Genomic DNA, 20,107 nt, shown 5'->3' on the forward strand with positions numbered 1-20,107 from the left:
CCAGCAATGTATGAGAGATCTGGTTGCTCTGCATCCTCACCAGCATTTAGTGCTGTCAGTACTTGTTATTTTAGTCATTTTAACAGGTGTGCGGTAGAATCTCATTGTGGTTTTAATATGCATTTCCCTAATGGCTAATGACACTGAACACTGTTTTACATTTTTATCTGCCATCTGTATATCTTCTTTGGTGAAATGACTATTCAAGTCTTTGATCCATTTTCTAACTGGACTGTTTATTTACTTACTCTGAGTTTATATGGTTCTTTATATATTCTGGATATGAGTCCTTTGTTGGACACGTGATTTGCAAATATTTTCCCCTAGTCCATGCCCTGTCTTTAAGCCTTAGTGTTAATTGCCATGAAAGCACTGTCAACAAAGTCTAGACCTCAGGAAAGGTGCAGAATGGAGTTCTCTGGATATAGTCAAATCACCTGAAGAGTCCAGAACAGGCAAATTAGAAAAAATTCTACACAGCCAAAGAAATAAACAGCAAGCTGAAAGATAGATCTGAAGAAATTAGCCAGAATGTGGCTCAGAGAAACAAAACGATGGAATATTTTAAAAATAATAATTTAAAACCTCAGACGGTTTAACCGATACCTAATAGGAATTCCAGGAGGAGAGTCTAGAGTGATGTTGTCCAATACAATAGTAGCCAATAGTCACATGTCACTACTTAAAATGTAAATTAATTAAAACTAAATGAAGCTAAAAAGGCAGTTCCTTGGTTGTACTGGTCACATTTCAGATGCTCAATAGCCACTGGCTGGTGGCTACCATACTGGACAGTGCAGATATAGAATATTACAGGAAGTTCTACTGGACAGTGCTGATCTAGGCCATGAAACAAGTCTGAACCAATTTCAAAGAACTGGTATGATACAGATGTTTTGTGGAAATAAACTAGACGTTAGAAATTAAAAACAAAATAGTTCCTACTGCCTCCTCTCACCTTTTGCCCTGTTACAATTCCACCTCTCAACGTCTTCATGTTCTTGATGAGAAGCAGAACGTCCCTGCTGTGTTCCACGGCACTAAGTTCCCCAGAACCCGCCAGTCTCTGATGACAGAACATCCTGGACCGCCCCGCTCCACACCCCCACCCACGAAGTTCTCTAAAACACTGACCATGATAGCCTGGGGTAGGTTTCCACTTTAACATTCTGACCAAAATTCTCAACTCGATGCAGTCAGAGTCTGCGCAACCTGGGACCTCGAGCCAAGAAATCCTCAAGTGACCTTACTTGGCAAAACCAACGACACAACCAAATACAGGTCTCAAGCGATATACAGCTCGGTGCTTACCAACTCGGTGCTCATCAACTCGGTCACCGGCCGAGGGGCAGCCCTCTGGCGCCGCAGCGCCGCCTCTCTATGACGTCACACGAGGAGCCCTGAAGTGGCGGTCAAGCTTGAGGCGTCATCTGGCTGCGCCTAGTGGGCCGTTGCCTTACAGTTGCTGAGAGGAGGCGAGGGGCGGGGACGCTGAGGCCAAGATCATGTCTGACTGGGAGAGGTTTCCTTGGCAGCAGAGGACGCTAGGTTTGGGATGAAAGAAGCTGGGCAGATGCAAAATCTGGAGAGCGCGAGGGCCGGGCGGTCAGTTAGCACCCAGACTGGCAGCATGACTGGTGAGTGTCCCGGACCCTGCTCCCGCCACCCTACCTTTCGCTCTGTCCTGTGCGTCTCCCGTCATTGAACTCCAGATTCCTTGTCTGCACCTCTTTGCCTCCCCTGCTGCTTCTGGATGTCTGCTGCTCGCCCTCTCCGTGTCCCCTCCTCAGTCGCCAGAACCGCTCGGCTCGGTCGCACCGGCTTTTGAAGTGTGACTTTTTAACCCCTCTTATTTGTTTCTCACAGGACGTAGAGCTGGGGCTCTGAGGTCAAAGAGCCTGAATATTTCCAAAGCGCGCCTTTGCCTTGATTTCCAAATTAACCGCACGTATTTCCTGTATTTCGACTGCTTTACCGTCGAAGGTCAGCGCATTTTTCGGGCTTTTCTTTTAGCAACGCCCCAGTACAGTCCAAAGAAAAGCTTGCACCACGACGACGTCAGATGCGAAGACTTTTCACAGCTTGCTTTGGGTTGTCCCCCCAGCAATGTGTATTAGCTGTACCTTTTTTTCCTGCAGGGTGAGGGCTGGAGAAAGAGGGCCCAACTTTTTAAGTGGAAAAGGAGGTAGCCACGACTAAGACTGAAGCGTCTCCTGCTAAGATACTTCTGACTCTCTTATACCCTGATCTTTTTCTGTGCCTCATGCGAAAGCAGCCGGGCTTATGCTGCAGCACCCAAGTGGCATTGAGATTGGCTCCCTTTTTCGCCATTAGTAACACGTTTTAAAGTGTTTGTCGTCTCTTTTGTAGGTCAGATACCAAGACTTTCTAAAGTCAACCTTTTCACTCTGCTCAGCCTCTGGATGGAGCTTTTCCCAGCAGTAGAAGCCCAGAGGCAAAAATCTCAGGTATAATTTGTTTCATAATTTTTCCCCTTAGAAACGCAATGGTTTAAAATCTGAGTTTATTGCTCCAGTTTCTGTCATACCTAAAACCAAACTTAACAAGCCTTAAGATTTTAAAATTACCTTTCTTGATTAACATGACACTTTATAATTCCTAGCTGTAATAAGTCATATTCCATTCTAAAAATACTGTCTGAGACTGCCATGTTTATCAGGTACTAATGGTATTCATATGTCAGTTTGGCTAATAAGATTATTGTCTATACCACATAATTTCCCCCAATTGTATATACTGTTGGTGTTTTATCTAGGTAGTTTGCCCCTCTGCCACAGAAATATATAAATTGCCTGGAGATAGAGAGCATGTCTTATTTTACCTAGCATATACCCTTTACCATCTACCATTATATGAATGCTAATTGGTTAATGTTGGATGGAAGTACTCTCTTTTTGGATCTTGAAAGACAGGATCAAAATAGATTAGAAATGGGCTGGGTGCAGTGACTCACACCTGTAATCCCGGCACTTTGTGAGGCTGAGGCGGGTGGATCACCTGAGGTCAGGACTTCAAAACCAGCCTGGGCAACATAGTGAAACCCTGTCTCTACTAAAAATACAAAAATTAGCTAGGCATGGTGGTATCCACCTGTAGTCCCAGCTACTCAGGAGGCTGAGGCATGAGAATCACTTGAACAGTTCTCATGGATGAGAATTGTTGGAGGTTGCAGTGAGCTGAGATTGCACCACTGCACTCCAGCCTGGGCGACAGAGTAAGACTCCATTTCAAAAAAAAAAAAAAAAATCAGAAATGTATAGTAAGAATAATCATAAAAGCCAATATATTGGAATTGGAAGAATGGACATGCTACATCTTTTCTTTCTCCTACCCTTGGGGCAACAAGGTGCTAGGTTCTCATTTTCCTCCATGCATGGAATGGCATGATGCTAGGTTCTCATCATTTCTGTTTGATAATTTTGGAAGCTTAGGGTGTTGGCATTTATTTTTATAGGGGGCCACGACCATTGGAAAACAATATTAGGTTAAGTTGAGCATTTAAGACATTTTTGAAAGCAGAGGTAAAAGGAGAGGGGTGGGGCAGAAATTACCCATGGCTTCTCATCACTCTAACAACATTACTGTTAACATTTTGGTACTTCCAATCTTAAGCATGAGGTTTTTTATTTTACTCTTACAAAGTTGTAGTTATATTCTGCATGTACTCGCTGAGGTTTCTAACTTGCCAATAATTCTGCTGAAAGGTTGCTTTAGATTTTCCAGAGAAAGACCATAAATCCTTAAATTGCCACAGTACTCTTAGGAGACTACCCACTCTTTTCATTTTACTGTGGATGAGGTTTTGTGCTTGGCACTGGAGACACAAAGCAGAAAAAACATGGTCTTTGTTTTCTAATGAGAAGAAACACTAGGCATTTAAACAATTAAAATAGAACGGGTGGAGTGAGTACACAGTATAAGCAGAGATGTTGGCAAGACTGGGAGCCAGGCTCTATATGGGAAAGTGAAGGAAGGATTCACAGAGAAGGTCATATTTGCACTGAGACATGACGAATGAGTGGACATTTGCCCAAGCCAAGGAACTCTACATGGAAAAGCTTGGAGGAATGAGAGAATTTGTGGTCCTCAGGCCAGAAAGTGAAATTAGGTAGAGGGAAGAGACTGGAAAGGAGCTCGACAATGTAGACAGGAATCATATCATAAAAAGCATTGTATGCCTTGCAAAGGAGTTTAGATTTTATCCTATCGATACAGGAATTGCATTGAGGAATTTTAACGGGATGTGAGGATATTCACTTCTCATAATAAAATGATATCTCTTGGGGTAGTTTCCTCCCCCAATTCCTATGTGAAGTGTTTTATAAATAGTAAAACATTATTTAAAATGTTATACATTGTTATTTCATATTTCTTACCCTTATCACCCACTCTGGCTCTACATTTTACTAATGGCTGAGAAAGCTCTTCATTCCTTCATTAATTTTGAAGTTCCTTTATTCCTTCTACTTGTTAATAGCTTAGTATTATTTTATGAAAGTAGATATCCAAGCTGTTAGAGATTTTGTGTTTGTGGGTTTTTTTTTTTTTTCCAGATAAAATTTATTTTGAAGAGCCAGATTAGAAACAAATATTTAGAGAGTTAAGACTTTTAGGCTGGGCGCAGTGGCTCATGCTTCTAATCCCAGCACTTTGGGAGGCTGAGGCAGGCAGATCACAAGGTCAAGAGATCGAGACCATGGTGGCCAACATGGTGAAACCCCATCTCTGCCAAAAATACAAAAAGTAGCTGGTCGTGGTGGTGTGCACCCTTAGTCCCAGCTACTCAGGAGGCTGAGGCAGGAGAATCGCTTGAACCCGGGAGGCGGAGGTTGCATTGAGCCAAGATCACACCACTGCACTCCAGCCTGGCAACAGAGTGAGACTCCGTCTCAAAAAAAAGAAAAAGAAAAGACTTTTAAAAACTGAACATATTAGAGATTGAATACAAATTTTGAAAAGACATTCTTTCTTTTGTAAATATCTGGATTTGATCTCATTTTAGTTCTATTTTATTTTTCATACACACCATATCCTGTGCTGAAATTAAGTTTTTTTTCCCAACAGGCACAAGTTATATTTAATTAGTGAAAAATGATATTTATGTTTCTATTAGGAAGGGATTGATTGGCCAACTAATTGTTGAAGTTTGTTTGCAAATAATACACACCCAACTGTTACCTCATACTCTATAGAGAAAACTGTGGATCTGAGAAAACTGAGATAAAGCTTTCAGTTAGCATTTTGTTAAAAAATATACTACCAAGGAAATTTCAAAACTATGTTAGCAACAAAATTTTATACAACTTTATATCGTGTTTAACAAAAGATCAGGGTTATGAGTCTCTGTTTTCTCCCAAGCCAATGACTCTTAGTTTTCCTGGCATCTCGTTCCTTCATCTGGTGGACACCATGGAAGTTTTCTAAATGAAAAGAAATGTCTTTTGTTCCAAATATTTTATGTGGGATCTTATTTAGAAATCTGACTCATACGCATGTCTATTTAAGCCTTTTAAATGGAAAGTTAAAACACATAGAAATGAGTACAGAAGGCATCAAAACAAAGAACATCCATGTCTTCAGAAAGCCAGGCAACCTGGAAGTAGGATTGACTTGGCTATATGAAAGGTTATCATTCTTAGCTCCTGGTCCTGGAGCTTGCCCAGCTCCTATTCACTGCATTGGTGTCTTTCCAGCTGTGCTCCCACACCCATGTCTCCTGGGGCGACAACTCTCTCACCATGGTCTTGGGTAGGCCTCTACTTCTGTTCTTACTTACAGGCCTTGGGACTCTGAGGCACTCGGGGAGGGAGAGCCTCAGGATTACTCTGGCAGTGATCTGGGTGAAATAGGCTTTTGCATGTTAGCTTGGGAACTTGACTATCATTTTTAACATTGTTTATATGAGAAAAATGTGTTTTAAATTCCAAAAACGGCAGATTTACCAAGTATTTAGAACATGATTGTAGGTTGTCAATTACTTGTCTATTTAATGTCAATAAAGCAGAAGTATATAATTTCATTAGTTCTTCTCATATCATGGCCATTGCAAAAAAACAAGACCAATGATAGTGTGGGGGAAGAATACAGAATGAAAGGGAGCATATTGTACTCCACTTTTATAGTGTTATTTATTGTACAAACATTATCATTGAAACTGAAGACTGAATCAATAGCTGCAACATTTTTAAATGTTTTTTATTTATATTTTAAATGTTTTTCTTGGATTTTCCTTTTTGTACTAGCTAATAGCCACATAATTTTGCAGGTAGTTGCAGTCATAGCAGGAATACAATTTTGTATTTGACAGTTTCAGTACTGTTACAGGGTTAAGTTATTTATTTTAAATTATACAATAAGAATACATCTAAATTTCATATACATATAGTATATGCTGCCATTGTGTTTATACTTGTAGAAATATTAAATTCCTCGAAATGTTACCCAATTTTGTGCCTAGTATTTCTTTACCATTTACTATAGTATATTTTTTCCAGTATTATTTGCACATGGTATTCGTAGAGTTGAGTACAAACTTTTTCCTATTAAGAGAAAAAAAACTTCTTTAAGCTAAAGTAGTAAGATTGTTTCACTTAAATTCTTTAGTCTGCTTTTGCTGTACAGAGTAAATAATAGAAACACCAAGATGCAATTAGACATGTAATGTATTGGAAATACTGCTTTTGATACTTTACCAACCTTTTGTCCTACTAAAAGTATTTTTATGAATTACCAAAGTAATAAATGTTTGTTATTTTTAAAATGGACAGAAGAAAAGTTTTATCATAATTCTACCTCCTAGAGACTAATTACTTTTTAAAAATTGTTTCTCAGTCTTTTTTCTCTTATTTTCTTTACTTACATGAGATCATTTAACTCTGGATTCTACCCTTTTCACTTAACATAAGAAAATACTTATACTGTAATGTTAGTATAAACATTAGAGCAGCACCTTAGTCTAGTGTCTTAGAGTAGCCCGTGGTTTTACAGCCAGCCTGCCTGGGTTCAGATTCTGACTCCGCCTTTTACTAGTTGTATAACTTTGGGTAACTTTACCTCTCAGTGTCAGTTTCCTCATCTGTAAAATGAAATGTTACTAGTATATACTACATGAGGCTTTTATGAGAAATGAATGAGTTAATATTTGTAAAGGTCTTAGTGCCTGGCACATGTTAGGTACTATGTGTTTTTTGTTGTTGTCGTTGTTGTTGTTCTTGTCTCCTTATTTATTTATTTTAATAGAGATGGGGTCTTGCCATGTTGCCCAGACTGGTCGCTAACTACTGGGCTCAAGCAGTCTGCCCGCCTCAGCCTCCCGAAGTGTTAGGATTACAGGCATGAGCCACCGCACCTAGCCTCCTGACTCTTTCCATTGTGTCTTCTGGTACCTTATGCTAAAGGCCCTCACTGTACTTTTCCAGAACAGAAGCAATGTAGCATAATGGTTAAGACAATGGATCTTGGGCTGGATCTGGCATATCCACTTATTACCTGTGTGACCATGGTTGAGTTATTTAATCTTTCTCAGCCACAATTTCCTCATTTGTAAAATGGAAATAATAGGAGCTACTTTATAAAGTTATAAGGATTAAATGAGATAATTTAGGGCCTGGTACATGATAAACATGCAGTAGATGTTAGGTACTATTATTATCATCACTCGTATAATTATTACCACTACTAGCACCCACATCCTTACCGTTTTTCCACTGACACCATCACTTCCTCTGCTTCCTGTTCTGTTTGAACAGAAACCTCATTCGCAGAACATGGGTTTTCCTATAAACTTCTTTTTGAAGGTTGTTTCTTTTCTAGCATCCAGCACTTGTTTCGTAAGACTAGCAGGTCAACATTTACAGAGTTTCCCATTCCTACTTTAAAACTTTATCAATTTATTAACTATCCCACCAATTTTTTTTTTTTTTTTTGAGACGGAGTCTTGCTCTGTTGCCCAGGCGGGAATGCAGTGGCCTAATCTCGGCTCACCGCAGCCTTTCCCTCCCAGATTCAAGCAATTCTTCTGCCTCAGCCTCCCGAGTAGCTGGGACTACAGGCGCGTGCCACCATGCCCAGCCAATTTTTGTATTTTTAGTAGAGACAGGGTTTCACTATGTTGGCCAGGCTGGTCCCGAACTCCTGACCTCGTGATCTGCCCACCTCGGCCTCCCAAAGTTCTGGGATTACAGGTGTGAGCCACCACACCCGGTTATCCCACCTATTTTGGAGCTCACAGAATTCTATGTCACTTTCTTTGTCTTAATCAACTTACTTGATAGTCACTTTCCTGTTTTCATAAATTATAAGCCCTATGAGAGCTGCATCTTGAGCAACTAGGCTGTCATATAGCAAGGGTTCAATAAGTATTTGCTGAACTAATAAATGAAGGACTTTGGTCCCTGCCTCAAAACTTTCTTTCTACTTCCAGTTTTCACTTTTCCCCTCATGGATATACCTGTATTAGTTTTCTATTGCTGCTATAACAGATGACCACAAAGTTGGTGGCTTAAAACAACACAAATTTATTATACAGTTCTGTAGGTAAGAGGTCTGAAATGGGTCTTACTGGGCTAAAGTCAAGGTGTTGGCAGAGCCAGATTACCTTCAGACACTCTAGGGGAGAAACTTTCCTTGCCTTTTCTACCTGTGGAGATTATCTGTTTTCCTTGGCTCATGGGCCTCTTCGATCTTCAAAGCCAGCAGTGGCCAGTCAGGTATTTCATGTTGCTTCACTGACTCTCCCACACCCCTCTTTTACTTATAATGACCCTTGTGATAACATTGGGCCAATCAGATAATCAAGGATAATCTCCCCATGTCAAAGTAGGTGGTTAGTGCCTCAGTTCCAGCTGCAACCTGAATTCCTCCTTGCTGTGTAACAAAACATAGTCATAGACTCCAGGGACTGGGACAAGGAGATCTCTGGTGGGGCATTATCCTATCAACCACAGTCCCGATCTAATACTTTTGCTACATAGTTCCTTATCTTCTCTATTCCAATTAATTTACCTCTATTCCACTTTAGTCATTCATGGCCACACTTTGGACTTTTCCATTACTCAAAACTGCCACAATTCTGAAACCATAAACTTCAGAATTTTATTTTCTGATCACAATTTCCAATCCTTCTATGTTTTGGGAAAGTAAATAAAGGTTTATTTACTAGGTAAAGTAGTATGAACTTGATCCGAACAAAGTGGGAAGTCATTGTAGAGTTTCATCATGGAAAAAAAATGGTCAAAGCCAAGGACTCCAGCCTTTAAATATGGGAATGTTGAATTAGTCATATGTCTTATGTGCTAATCTTTTTTTTCCTTAATCTGATTATTATTAGAAAAATGAAGAGGGAAAGCATGGACCCTTAGGAGATAATGAAGAGATGACCAGAGTATCTACTGACAAAAGACAGGTAAATTTTTGTGATTTCACATATATATATGCTCATAATGACAAAGCAAAAGGAATAGTATAAAGTAGAATAAAAGTGCCTCCATTTCTGCTTTCAAGGGAGTTTTTAAAATACTCTTCTAAAAATGGTCTGTATATTTACAAGACTATATGTCACTCCTTTTTAAAAAAAAAAAAGAAAAAGTACAGGTGGGATTATTCTGTGCTATGTCCTACATCTTGCTTTAAAAAAAAAAAAAAAAGAAAAACTCTGGAGAGTTCATATAGATATGTTAAGAAATACTCTCCCTTAGTTCTCTCACACTTCCACACACCTTGCTGGGTATACCAAGAATGCAAGGCCCTAACCTTGCATTTACTTTACCTAGTAAATAAACCCAGAGTTTTACCTGGGTCATTTCTCAGAGTTGTGTTTGCCGTGATCAGCCCTGAAGGTTGAGGTAATGTCTTCCTCCAGGACAAAGAGCAAACTTTCTTACTTTCTGCTGTGAAATAGTAGGACCCTCAAGCTCAGTGTTCCTTTCCTATAACACTACCCACCCTGTGTTCAGGCAGCTATCTGTGCCCATCTGTATTACCCCTCATGGGGCTTGAGGGCAGGGAAACAGAAATGGTGCTCATACTGACTGCTGTGCTGCAAATAATAAAGTTCATTGTTTCTAACCCGGAAGTTTCATGTTTTCTGCTAATATCTATGAAACAGTAATAGGTTAACTTATTAGTTGGTAAGTAGGGTAAAATCAAAGTGCAGACTTGAAAGATGAACCTTGTTCTTTTTAATACTGTATAGTATTTCCTTGTTACTTTATTCTTTTGAGTTTTCCAGAGGTTCCAATTCATTAGGTGCAGAGTGGAGACTAAGCATGTATGTTTTGAAGAGTTACCTTGATAAATATTCCTAGAGATTTCCTAATTCATTCTGAGTGAGCCCAGTAGAAATATAGAAATAATTTGTCTCAGAATATTTACATGTTTTCATATTAAGAAAGGCCAAGGGGAAAAAATAGTGAATCACCATTTAAGTCAATGTACTAGTCCATATACAAAACATATACAAAACAGACTGTCCCCTTTTGCCCATGTTTTAGTGTAAAACTCTGTGACATAGATGACTTGCCAAAATGTTAGCGAAGTGAAGGAAAATCAAATTCAGAGCAGTGATTCACTGAAAAGATTCAGTCCTCTGGGATTTGCAGTAAATGGAAGTGACGAAATGGAATGCAACTTGAGCTTTTATTTGTTTTGTTGAGTTTCAGATGGAAAAATCTTTGTCTCAAACTTGATATTTTGGCCTTACCTAAATGCAAAATGAAAAAAAACGTATTTTCTAAGGTGAAAAGGACCCTAGACAAAAAAGTGATAAAGTCGACCCAAAAGGTGGTTCTAATAACAAATAAGTTGATGAGTATGCTTCTCACTTAATAGGAACAATTTTTTTTTTTTTATGTTTTATTCTGGCTTTATTTCTGTCTACTTAACTAGGAAAATCTAAAGCTGAAATCATCCCCTGCTGCCACTTCCCCTGGTCATGTTGATTCAATTTAACAACAGGAGCTCTGTCAGGATCTTTTGATGAGGCAACATTACTTCTTTTCCACGATGATACTTACTGGCCGGGCGCGGTGGCTCACGCCTGTAATCCCAGCACTTTGGGAGGCCGAGGCGGGTGGATCACAAGGTGCAGAGATCGAGACCATTCTGGCTAACACGGTGAAACCCCGTCTCTACTAAAAGTACAAAAAATTAGCCAGGCGTGGTAGGAGCTACTCAGCTACTGCGGAGGCTGAGGCAGGAGAATGGCGTGAACCCGGGAAGCAGAGCTTGCAGTGAGCCCAGATCACGCCACTGCACTCCAGCCTGGGCGACAGAGCAAGACTCCGTCTCAAATCAGTCAATCAATCAATCCAGCCTGGGCGACAGAGACTCTGTCTGAAATAAATAAACAAACAAACTTATTGAAAGTATTCAGAAATCAATAATATTATATACTTTGCATTTGAGGAGCATAAAACTCTAGAAATTTTGGTAGGGAAAGTGTTCACAAATTCAAGGTCAATTTAAAGCTTATTTTAAAAGCCAATATAGATAGGTTTTTCATATTTTACATACATTCCTAGGTATATATTTTATAAAGTAGAGATTTTTGTATTCCTTTTTAAATGTCTTTCTAGTTTAGGAGATGGCTGGTTAACTCAGAAATGGAATTCCATAAAAGCTTCTCTGTTCCTTCTTTTTTAGATATTTTACAAATTATTCTCCATAATCTCAAACATTTATACTCAAAACTGAAACTGAAACTTGACTAGTTAATATCGCTTTGGTCTGATCCTTAAAGTGATTTCAGATATGCTGCACTGGGGAATAAGTATAGGGTAAAATCCCTTTGGAAGGGGATGGGGAATAGGGACAACCTCTCCTCAGCCCAAGCTCCCCTCATGTAACAGTCAGTCCCCAGCCCAAGGATCAGGTTTACATTCCTTCAGAGGCTTTTGCTGTGAAAACAGCATAGATTATTTTGTGACTTATGCAGAACTGACTTTTTTTTTTTTTTACCTTGTTCTGTTTTATCTGATATTGTTATACCAGCTTTGATTAATATTTGCTTAAGTTGAGACACTTTAGGTTTAATAGTAACACAAAACCTTCACTCAAAGAGATCCACTGGACGTGCTTAGAACCCCAGTCAGTCCGCAGTCTGCAGGGCTTAAATCAGGCTCAGCCAGTCCCTTCTCTGTGGAATACCGCTAAGATAGCTCACGCTCACTGCTCTGACGTCAAGTTCTCTCATCCCTTTTGACACTTGATGGTATGTCTTCCTTCTTTTTGTTTTTATAACTTACCTATAGTAGGAGGTGGGACCCAACTATAGTAGTCTAGACTGCCATAGTGTTAAAAATTGATACAGCCAGTAGTTTCTAGAAATAAATTGAGAATTATCTTTACTTTGGTCAATATCTAAAATATTTTGGAATTTAAGATGACCTCTGCTTTACCATCTGCCTTTTACCATCTGTGTGTCTTTCAGAAAGTCATGTAAACTTTCTGGGCTTTACTTATCCGTGTGTAAAATCAGGGCTTTATATTCTTTATTACCATCTAGAAGCTTAATACTAAATGGTACTACACTCAAGGCTATAAGAAACAAGTCAAATTGACCTAGTTCTTGCCCTTTACTAGGTTATAATGTATCTAATCTTTCACTAGAACAAATTAATGATAATTACATGCTTAATCGTTCGATTAGTAGAGCTTAGGTTTAGAAAATTTCTGGCCTAAAGTCAACACTAAAGTTTCAGAAGCTTTTTGGATCTAATGAGAAATGTGCTTCGTACAAACTCTGTTTAGATAAAGAATTAAACAAAACTTCCATTTTATTAATAATTCAAGTATAATCCATGATGTGATTATTAGGTGTTATAACTAATAAGTTGTTATTTTATATCTTAATGTAGGTAAAGAGAACTGGTCTTGTGGTGGTGAAAAACATGAAAATTGTTGGTCTCCACTGTTCTAGTGAAGATTTACATGCCGGGCAGATTGCTCTTATTAAACATGGGTCAAGGCTGAAAAACTGTGATCTTTATTTTTCCAGAAAACCATGTTCTGCTTGTTTGAAAATGATTGTAAATGGTAAGTGCAGAAAAGGGTTTGTTGGGGATTAAGAGTATTTATCTGGGATGGGCATGGTGGTTTATGCCTGTCATCCCAGCACTTTGGGAGGACAAGGCAGGAGGATCGCCTGAGCCTAGGAGTTCAAGAATAGCCTGTGCAACATAGGGAGACCCCATCACTACAAAAAATAAATTAGCTAGGCATGGTGGTACATGCCTGTAGTCCCCACTACTTGAGAGACTGAGGTGGGAGGATTGCTTGAGCCCAGGAGTTCGAGGATACAGTAAGCCATGATTGCGCCGCTGCAATCTAGCCTGGGTGACAGAACAAGACCCTGTCTCCAAAAAAAAAAAGAAGAAGAAGGAAAGAGCATTTGTCTGAGAGCAGTGGTGGGAACACATTTGCTAAATACCACAGAGATAATTTAGAAATATATATCTCAAAGTCAGGTGCTATGGCTCGCACCTGTAATCCCAGCTACTCAGAAGGCTGAGGCAGGAGAATTGCTCAAGCCCAGGAGTTCAAGGCTGTAGTGAGCTCTGATCGCTCCACTGCACTCCAGCCTGAGTGACAGAGCAAGACCCTGTCTCTAAAAAATAAAATAAAAAATATATAAATATATATCTGAAGACAGTTTGATACATTATAAGAGTAAACATCAGAAAACATGGATTCTGATGTCATTCATGTCTACTAACCTATTAAATGACCCTCAGTGTATGAGTAGACTAATGCTAACTGCTATAACAAAACAAAATTTCAGTGGCTTAGAGTACTAGATATTTATCACTTGTATAATAGTCCAACGCATGTGTTGCTAAACAGCAGGCAGCTTTCTCCATGTGGTTGATTCCTGGGCTAGGCATCTTCTGTCTCATTGCTGTTGTCATTTCTAGGGCTTTGAGTCCTCTGTATCCAGAGGCAGACTGAGAAAGAATGAGTAGAGAGGGTGAACCTGCTTCTTAAAACCCTGACCTGGAAGTCGCATGCATCATTTCTCTTCTCATCCATTGTGAGAACTGTTGTTCCCACTGGGCAACTGTCTTTCAGTGACTACATTTTGGAAGGAGGAACACAAATTTTTAATGTATAGCCATCCATCCACACCAGGCTATTCACTAAACCTCTCTGTGCTTATGATTCTGTTTTGCACCCAGGTATATGCCAACCATTCTTTCATTTAAAAAGTATGCATCCTGTTGCATAGGCATCATGGCAGATCAAAAAACAAACAAAAAAACTAATGTGCTTCCTAATCTTTACCCTCAAGGTGTTATTTGGGGGCCAAAATAACAATTTAATATGATGCATTATCTAGTACCATATCAGTGATACAGGTTGTAAGTGATATTTGGTCTCAGAGGATAAATAGTGATCCCTGCAGATTGCCATATTATGAAAGGCTGAGGATTAAGCTTGATCTTGATGCATCATAGGTAGAGGAAGAGGAGAACAGTGCATTCCTGGTCAGGGGGAACAGTGCATATGGAGTCATCAAGTTGTAAGAAGCAAAGTTCTAGGGTCAGTATTTGAAATGGAGAATTATTCTTGGAGAATAGTGGCAGACAAATTATAATGATAGTGGAGAACTTTGAAGAACTGTAGGGCCTTTGAACTTTATCTTATGGAACAGAGTTCCTAGGCCTGTTTTGAGAAAGAGCTATTTTTATTTACATCAAAGCCTTGAGAGTAATGATCAGATCTCTGTCAAGGTCAGTGCCTTGAGCTATAAATGGCAGAACTTCTAGAAGAAATGGGTCATGTGGCTAGAAACCTCTTGGCCTGCAACAAGTGTTTTGAGCAGGTAGGTATCTGTGGTAGTGATTATATTCTATATTCTCAACTACAGTTACCAATACATTAAAAAAATAGGTATGAAAGTGGTGGTGGCATTTTTTTCTCCTTTTCCCAACTAACCAGGCAGATTGGACATGTGTTTTATCACTTATGTTCAACTGACCTACAGTTCCTGTTTGTAGGCAATGTGGAGACATTGAAGATTCTTGAGAAAGATGTAACATGATTGAAATTTTTGTTATTGCTGTTATTTAATTGGAACAGGGAGAGATTAGAGATTGGAAGATTGATTAGTAGACCATTGCATTAGGCAAGGTATAAAATAGGATTCAGATGATGACGCTGATACAGAAATGAAAGAATGTGAAAGAACCAAAACATTTGTTGGCTGATCTGTTCTAGATCAAGGGAGAAAAATGAATAAAAGATAGTTGTGCTTTGTGCTGAGCTAACTGTGCTGAAAGCAGTCTTAATAGCCTTGGAGCCACAAATTGGAGGGAAGAATAGGAGAGTGCAGTTCACTGCTTGATGTCTTAAGACATTTGATCCTGACAAGAAAGATAATGAAGTATGGAAAGTCAGGAAGGATCTACAATGGAAATGCTTGTATATTGGTGTTGGACAATATAAAAGCAAAATTGCTATGTTAGATTAGGCTTATGTATTATATTTAGTTATCTTAGGAAGGGAGCATGGCTGAACCCCATGCTACAGCTAGATTACTTTAGTTAGAATTGCTATTACCTCAGTTACAAGGCAAATGTAGCACAGTGGTTCTCCAAGTGTGGTCTGTGGACTCCTGATGGTCCACAAGGTCAATGTTATTTTCATAATAACTCTACCTTCAGGCTGGGCATGGTGGCTCATGCCTGTAGTCCCAACATTTTGTGAGGCTGAGGTAAGTGGATTGCTTGAGCCCAGGAGTTTGAGACCAGCCAGGGCAATATGGAGAAACCCCTTATCTACTAAAAATAGAAAAATTAGCTAGGCATGGTGGTGTGTGCCTGTAGTCCCAGCTACTTGGGAGGCTGAGGTGGGAGGACCACTGGAGCCTGGGATGCGAAGGTTGCGGTGAGCTGTGATCCCGCCTCACCAATGCACTCCAGCCTGGGCCACAGAGCAAGATCCTGTCCCAGAAAGCAAAAACAAAAACACTACATTCATACTAATGGTACCAAAACAATGATAGGTAAAACTACTATTTCCATATCTTTATTTTTATTTTTATTTTTTTTTTGAGAGGGAGTCTCACTCTGTTGCCCAGGCTGGAGTGCAATGGCACAATTTCAGCTCATTGCAACCCCTACCTCTCAGGTTCAAGTAATGCCCCTGCCTCAGCCTCCTGAGTAGCTGGGATTACAAGCGCGCACCACCATGCCCAGCTAATTTTTGTATTTTTAGTAGAGACGGGGCTTCACTGTGTCGGTCAGGCTGGTCTCGAACTTCTGACTCGTGATCTGCCCACCTCAGCCTCCCAAAGTGCTGGGATTACAGGCATGAGCCACCACACCCGGCCTGTTTCCATACCATTAATCAAAACATTCGTGCCATACCGCACTGGTAGTCATTGTACTCTTCACTGCACTCAGAGGGAAAAAAGAAAACCAGTTTTACATAAGAAAGTCCTTGATGAAACAGTAAAAAGTATTAATTTCATTAAATCCCAACTTGAGTCTGCATCTTTTTAATATTCTGTGTGAGGAAACAGGAGGTGGGTATAAAGTGCTTTTGCTACAGACCTAAGGTATGAAGATGGCTTTGAGGAAAACCATGTATGTGATTTATTTGAGTTGCAGACTAAATTATCTACTTTTTTAATGGAATATCATGAACTGACAGTGGTTAGACTTGGATATTTGGCAGATATTTTCTTGAAACTATAGTGAACCTGTCACTTTCAGATAAACAACTGACATTTTTTTGTTGCCAGTGATAGAATTTGAGCTATCAAGTGAAAATTAGAATTTTGGAAAACTCATATTCTCCATTATGAGCCTGACAGCATCTCACCACTTAGACTCTTTTGATGGGATTGGTGGTGATACTAATGAATGGGATTTTTTTTTTTTAATATTGTGGAATCAGTAAATCATTGTTTTCTGGATGACCAATGCACAATGCTACAAAATCATGCATGAGTAAAAGCCATTGTAAGTGCAAGACAGACCAATGGACTTTAACAGTTCAAAAAGTTTATTGGTATGGTTTCAGATTCTACATTGTAACTAACCTTTAAGAAACTATCCCTTGTCAAATTTTTATGTAGTGCCAAAGAAGAATATTCACAAGTGTCTGAAATGGCTGTTAAAATACTCCTTTTTCAACCACATATCTATATGAGGCCAGATAATTTTCATATCCTTCAGTGAAAACAACATATTGCAACAGATTGAAAACAGAAGCAAATTTGAGCATCCAGCTGTTTTCTATTAAGCCAATTTTTTTTTTTTTTTTTTTTTTTTTTACAAAGCAAGTTACATTATTAGAATTTTAAGCAATGTATAAGTGATGGAATCATTCTAACAACACATCTATTCACTGCTTACAATTCCAACCAATTTCAGTTCTCTGATATCTAATGACAAGAGCGGAGACCTGTTCAAGTTCCTTCCACCAGTAAGACCCACAGCTCAAAGTTGTGGGAGTGATTAACTGAGCCATAGGCCTTCATACGTTTACCACATTAAAATACCACAGTGTTTTCTTATAAGGTCAACCACCTGGGAACTAATTAACATTAGCATTAAGACTTTAAATAAACTGTTAGGCACAGGGCTAGATCAGGCATTATAAAACTTTGTGGTGCCCTATTCAAGCCACACAAATTCCCAAATATTTTAGCTTGTAACAGGTTTGCCTTTCCCCTCTTGAGACAATTATTTGGGTACTTGGTTTTGGAAATCAGGTAATTCATGATGGAAGTTTCCTAGCTGTGATGGTGCTCTAGGCAACTTCAGAGAATGAAGATAGAAATTATGCATGATTATATAACATGAAGAGTTAAATTTCTATTACACACTCAGTTTCCATTCTCTGATTTCTCTTAGCTCTATAAACACATGTAAATCTTCTGCAGAGCTTTAAAGAGCTCTGAAAGGGAAAATACCATTCCATATATGGAATTGATAGCATAGTACAGGCCAGGGGCAGTGGCCCACACCTGCAATCCCAACATTGTGAGGCCAGTGGGAGGACCGCCTGAGGCCAGGAGCCCAAGACCAGCCTGGGCAACATAGCAAGACCCCGTCTCTACCAAAAAAAAAAGTAGCTGGGTGTGGTGGTGCACACCTGCAATCATAGCCAATCTGGAGGCTGAAGCAGGAGGATTGATAGAGTATGGGAGTTAGAAGTTACAGTGAGCAATGATGTCACCACTGCACTCCAGCCTGGGTGACAGACTGGTCTCTATTTAAAAAAAAAAAAAAGGTATAGTGATACACTATTAATTCTATATATGCTAATATGAGATAGCATCCATATAAACTACTATCAAGTCTTTATGTGCCAGCTACTGTAATAAGTCTTTTCAAGTTTAACTCACTGAATTCATAATGAATTATGAGTTAGCTACCATTATTTCCCCCATTTTACAAATAGGGAAACTGAGGCTGGGAGACATTATTTAACTTGCTGGCAAGTTAATTTTATTTAAATTTAATAAACATTAATAAACATTATTTAAGTTACTGGCAGAACTGGTATTTGAACCTACTTAATCTGATTCTAGAGCCTGTGCCATATAAACTCTTACCCACTATGCTATGCTATTCATTAGTATCCATTTAACAATTACTACTATTGCAATAGCTGCAATTATCACTCCTATAGTACAGGGGAATCTATCAAAGAAACACTCAGCTTTCACTTATCTATTTCTGAAAACATTTTTATTAAAATATAAGGTGCATTTCACCGATCTATTTTTATAATTGTCAATTTATTTAAGTACTTTTATTATATGATGTAAGAAAAATGTTTGAAATGTCTTCTGGAATTAACCGGAACAAAATAAATGTGCAAAATTTAGAATAGAATTTTACAGAGTTCATAGGCCACCAAAGCCCATTCATGAAACCCTTCATGAAACCCATTCATGAGGCCAAAGGGCAAAACAAACCCTCCCTGAAAATCTCAATTGGGCTTTTAATATTTAAATTTAAATGTCTATACAAATTCTGCTGCTCAGTTTTGTCCTTCCATTCTTCTTAATTTTCCAGTGAAACTGATAACTATTATTTTTCCTTTTGCTATTAAGCCAAATATTAAAGATATTTGTAAAAATTTAAAACAATCTCATTCTTACAGATTTTTGTTTTGGAAAATATTTTTTTCATAAAGCAAATGTTATTTATATTAATGTATAACAGATTATTGTTATTTTTAATGAATTAATAAATATTTTAAATTTTGTTTTAATTTTCAAGTATGATAAATATCAGTAGATATATTTCACATAAATAAAAGCTCTTTGTGGTCCTCAATAATTTGTAAGAGTGTTAAGGAATCCTGAGATCAAAAAAATTTGAGAAACTGTGCTTTAGCATTTGCCACTAATACACAAATGTCTGTCTAAAGAGGATTTCCCCCCTCTTCTTAAATCAGGATTACTGGGAGCAACTAAGATGCGTAGATGAAAGGTTTACCATCACTGCTGGTTAGGAAATGGATTATGAGAATTCGAACAGAGGGAAGGTGAAATGCCACCAGAGGAAACACTCTGATATGAGGTTTGAGGCCTTCAAAATTGCTTTGCAGCATAAGCCACAGTGAGTCAGGAGTACCAGGGAGTGGATAGAATGTTCATTTGTTTAACTTAGACTTTTTAGTTCATCAATTATTTTGAAGGGTAGAACATTCTGTGGGCTATCTTTCTATTTGCTTCTGGGTACAATCACAAAAAAAAAAGTCTCTCCTAGCTGAAATTACATGCAGTAATAGCAAAGGGGTCTCTTCGTTGTAAACTGTTCGTTAATTGAAGAACATTTGTGTACTTAACTATGTATAAGGCATCTCATCGTTCTATTTCAAATATAAATTAAAATATTTTTTCACATTTGTTATCCTGTTATGTTTTCTCTTTTACAAATTGCCTGTTCATATCTTTTTGTCTCTCTTTAGGCCTTATTCTTGTCAATTCATATGTGCTCTAATGAATTGAAATATTTTCTGTATATTAAACATTACTAACCTTTCCTTTGTCACACTGATTGAAAAATGATGTTTAGTTTGTTGTTTTGTCTTTAATTTTGTGAGCTTTAGAAAGTTAATATTGCCC

General features: G+C 38.6%; 1 protein-coding gene and 1 pseudogene across 5 annotated transcripts in view; one reads left to right on the plus strand and one right to left on the minus strand.

The window, feature by feature from the left end:
• Window positions 1-1,382, minus strand: part of LOC102121074 (prolyl 3-hydroxylase OGFOD1-like) — a 44,699-nt pseudogene extending 43,317 nt beyond the window's left edge.
• Window positions 1,383-1,442: 60 nt separating this feature from the next.
• Window positions 1,443-20,107, plus strand: part of CDADC1 (cytidine and dCMP deaminase domain containing 1) — a 46,065-nt gene continuing 27,400 nt past the window's right edge. The window contains exons 1-5 of one of the 5 annotated variants that reach the window (XM_074022027.1): window positions 1,443-1,637; window positions 1,867-1,983; window positions 2,371-2,468; window positions 9,350-9,424; window positions 12,876-13,053. In XM_074022027.1, the coding sequence (XP_073878128.1) occupies window positions 1,556-1,637; window positions 1,867-1,983; window positions 2,371-2,468; window positions 9,350-9,424; window positions 12,876-13,053 (550 nt within the window). In that variant the 5' untranslated portion in view covers window positions 1,443-1,555. The remainder of the gene's footprint in view (window positions 1,638-1,866; window positions 1,984-2,370; window positions 2,469-9,349; window positions 9,425-12,875; window positions 13,054-20,107) is intronic. The other 4 variants (XM_074022029.1, XM_045377062.2, XM_074022028.1 and 1 more) reach the window with 4 other exon arrangements.

The sequence above is a fragment of the Macaca fascicularis genome, chromosome 17 (assembly GCF_037993035.2).
Source record: "Macaca fascicularis isolate 582-1 chromosome 17, T2T-MFA8v1.1".
NCBI classification, from domain to species: Eukaryota; Metazoa; Chordata; class Mammalia; order Primates; family Cercopithecidae; genus Macaca; species Macaca fascicularis.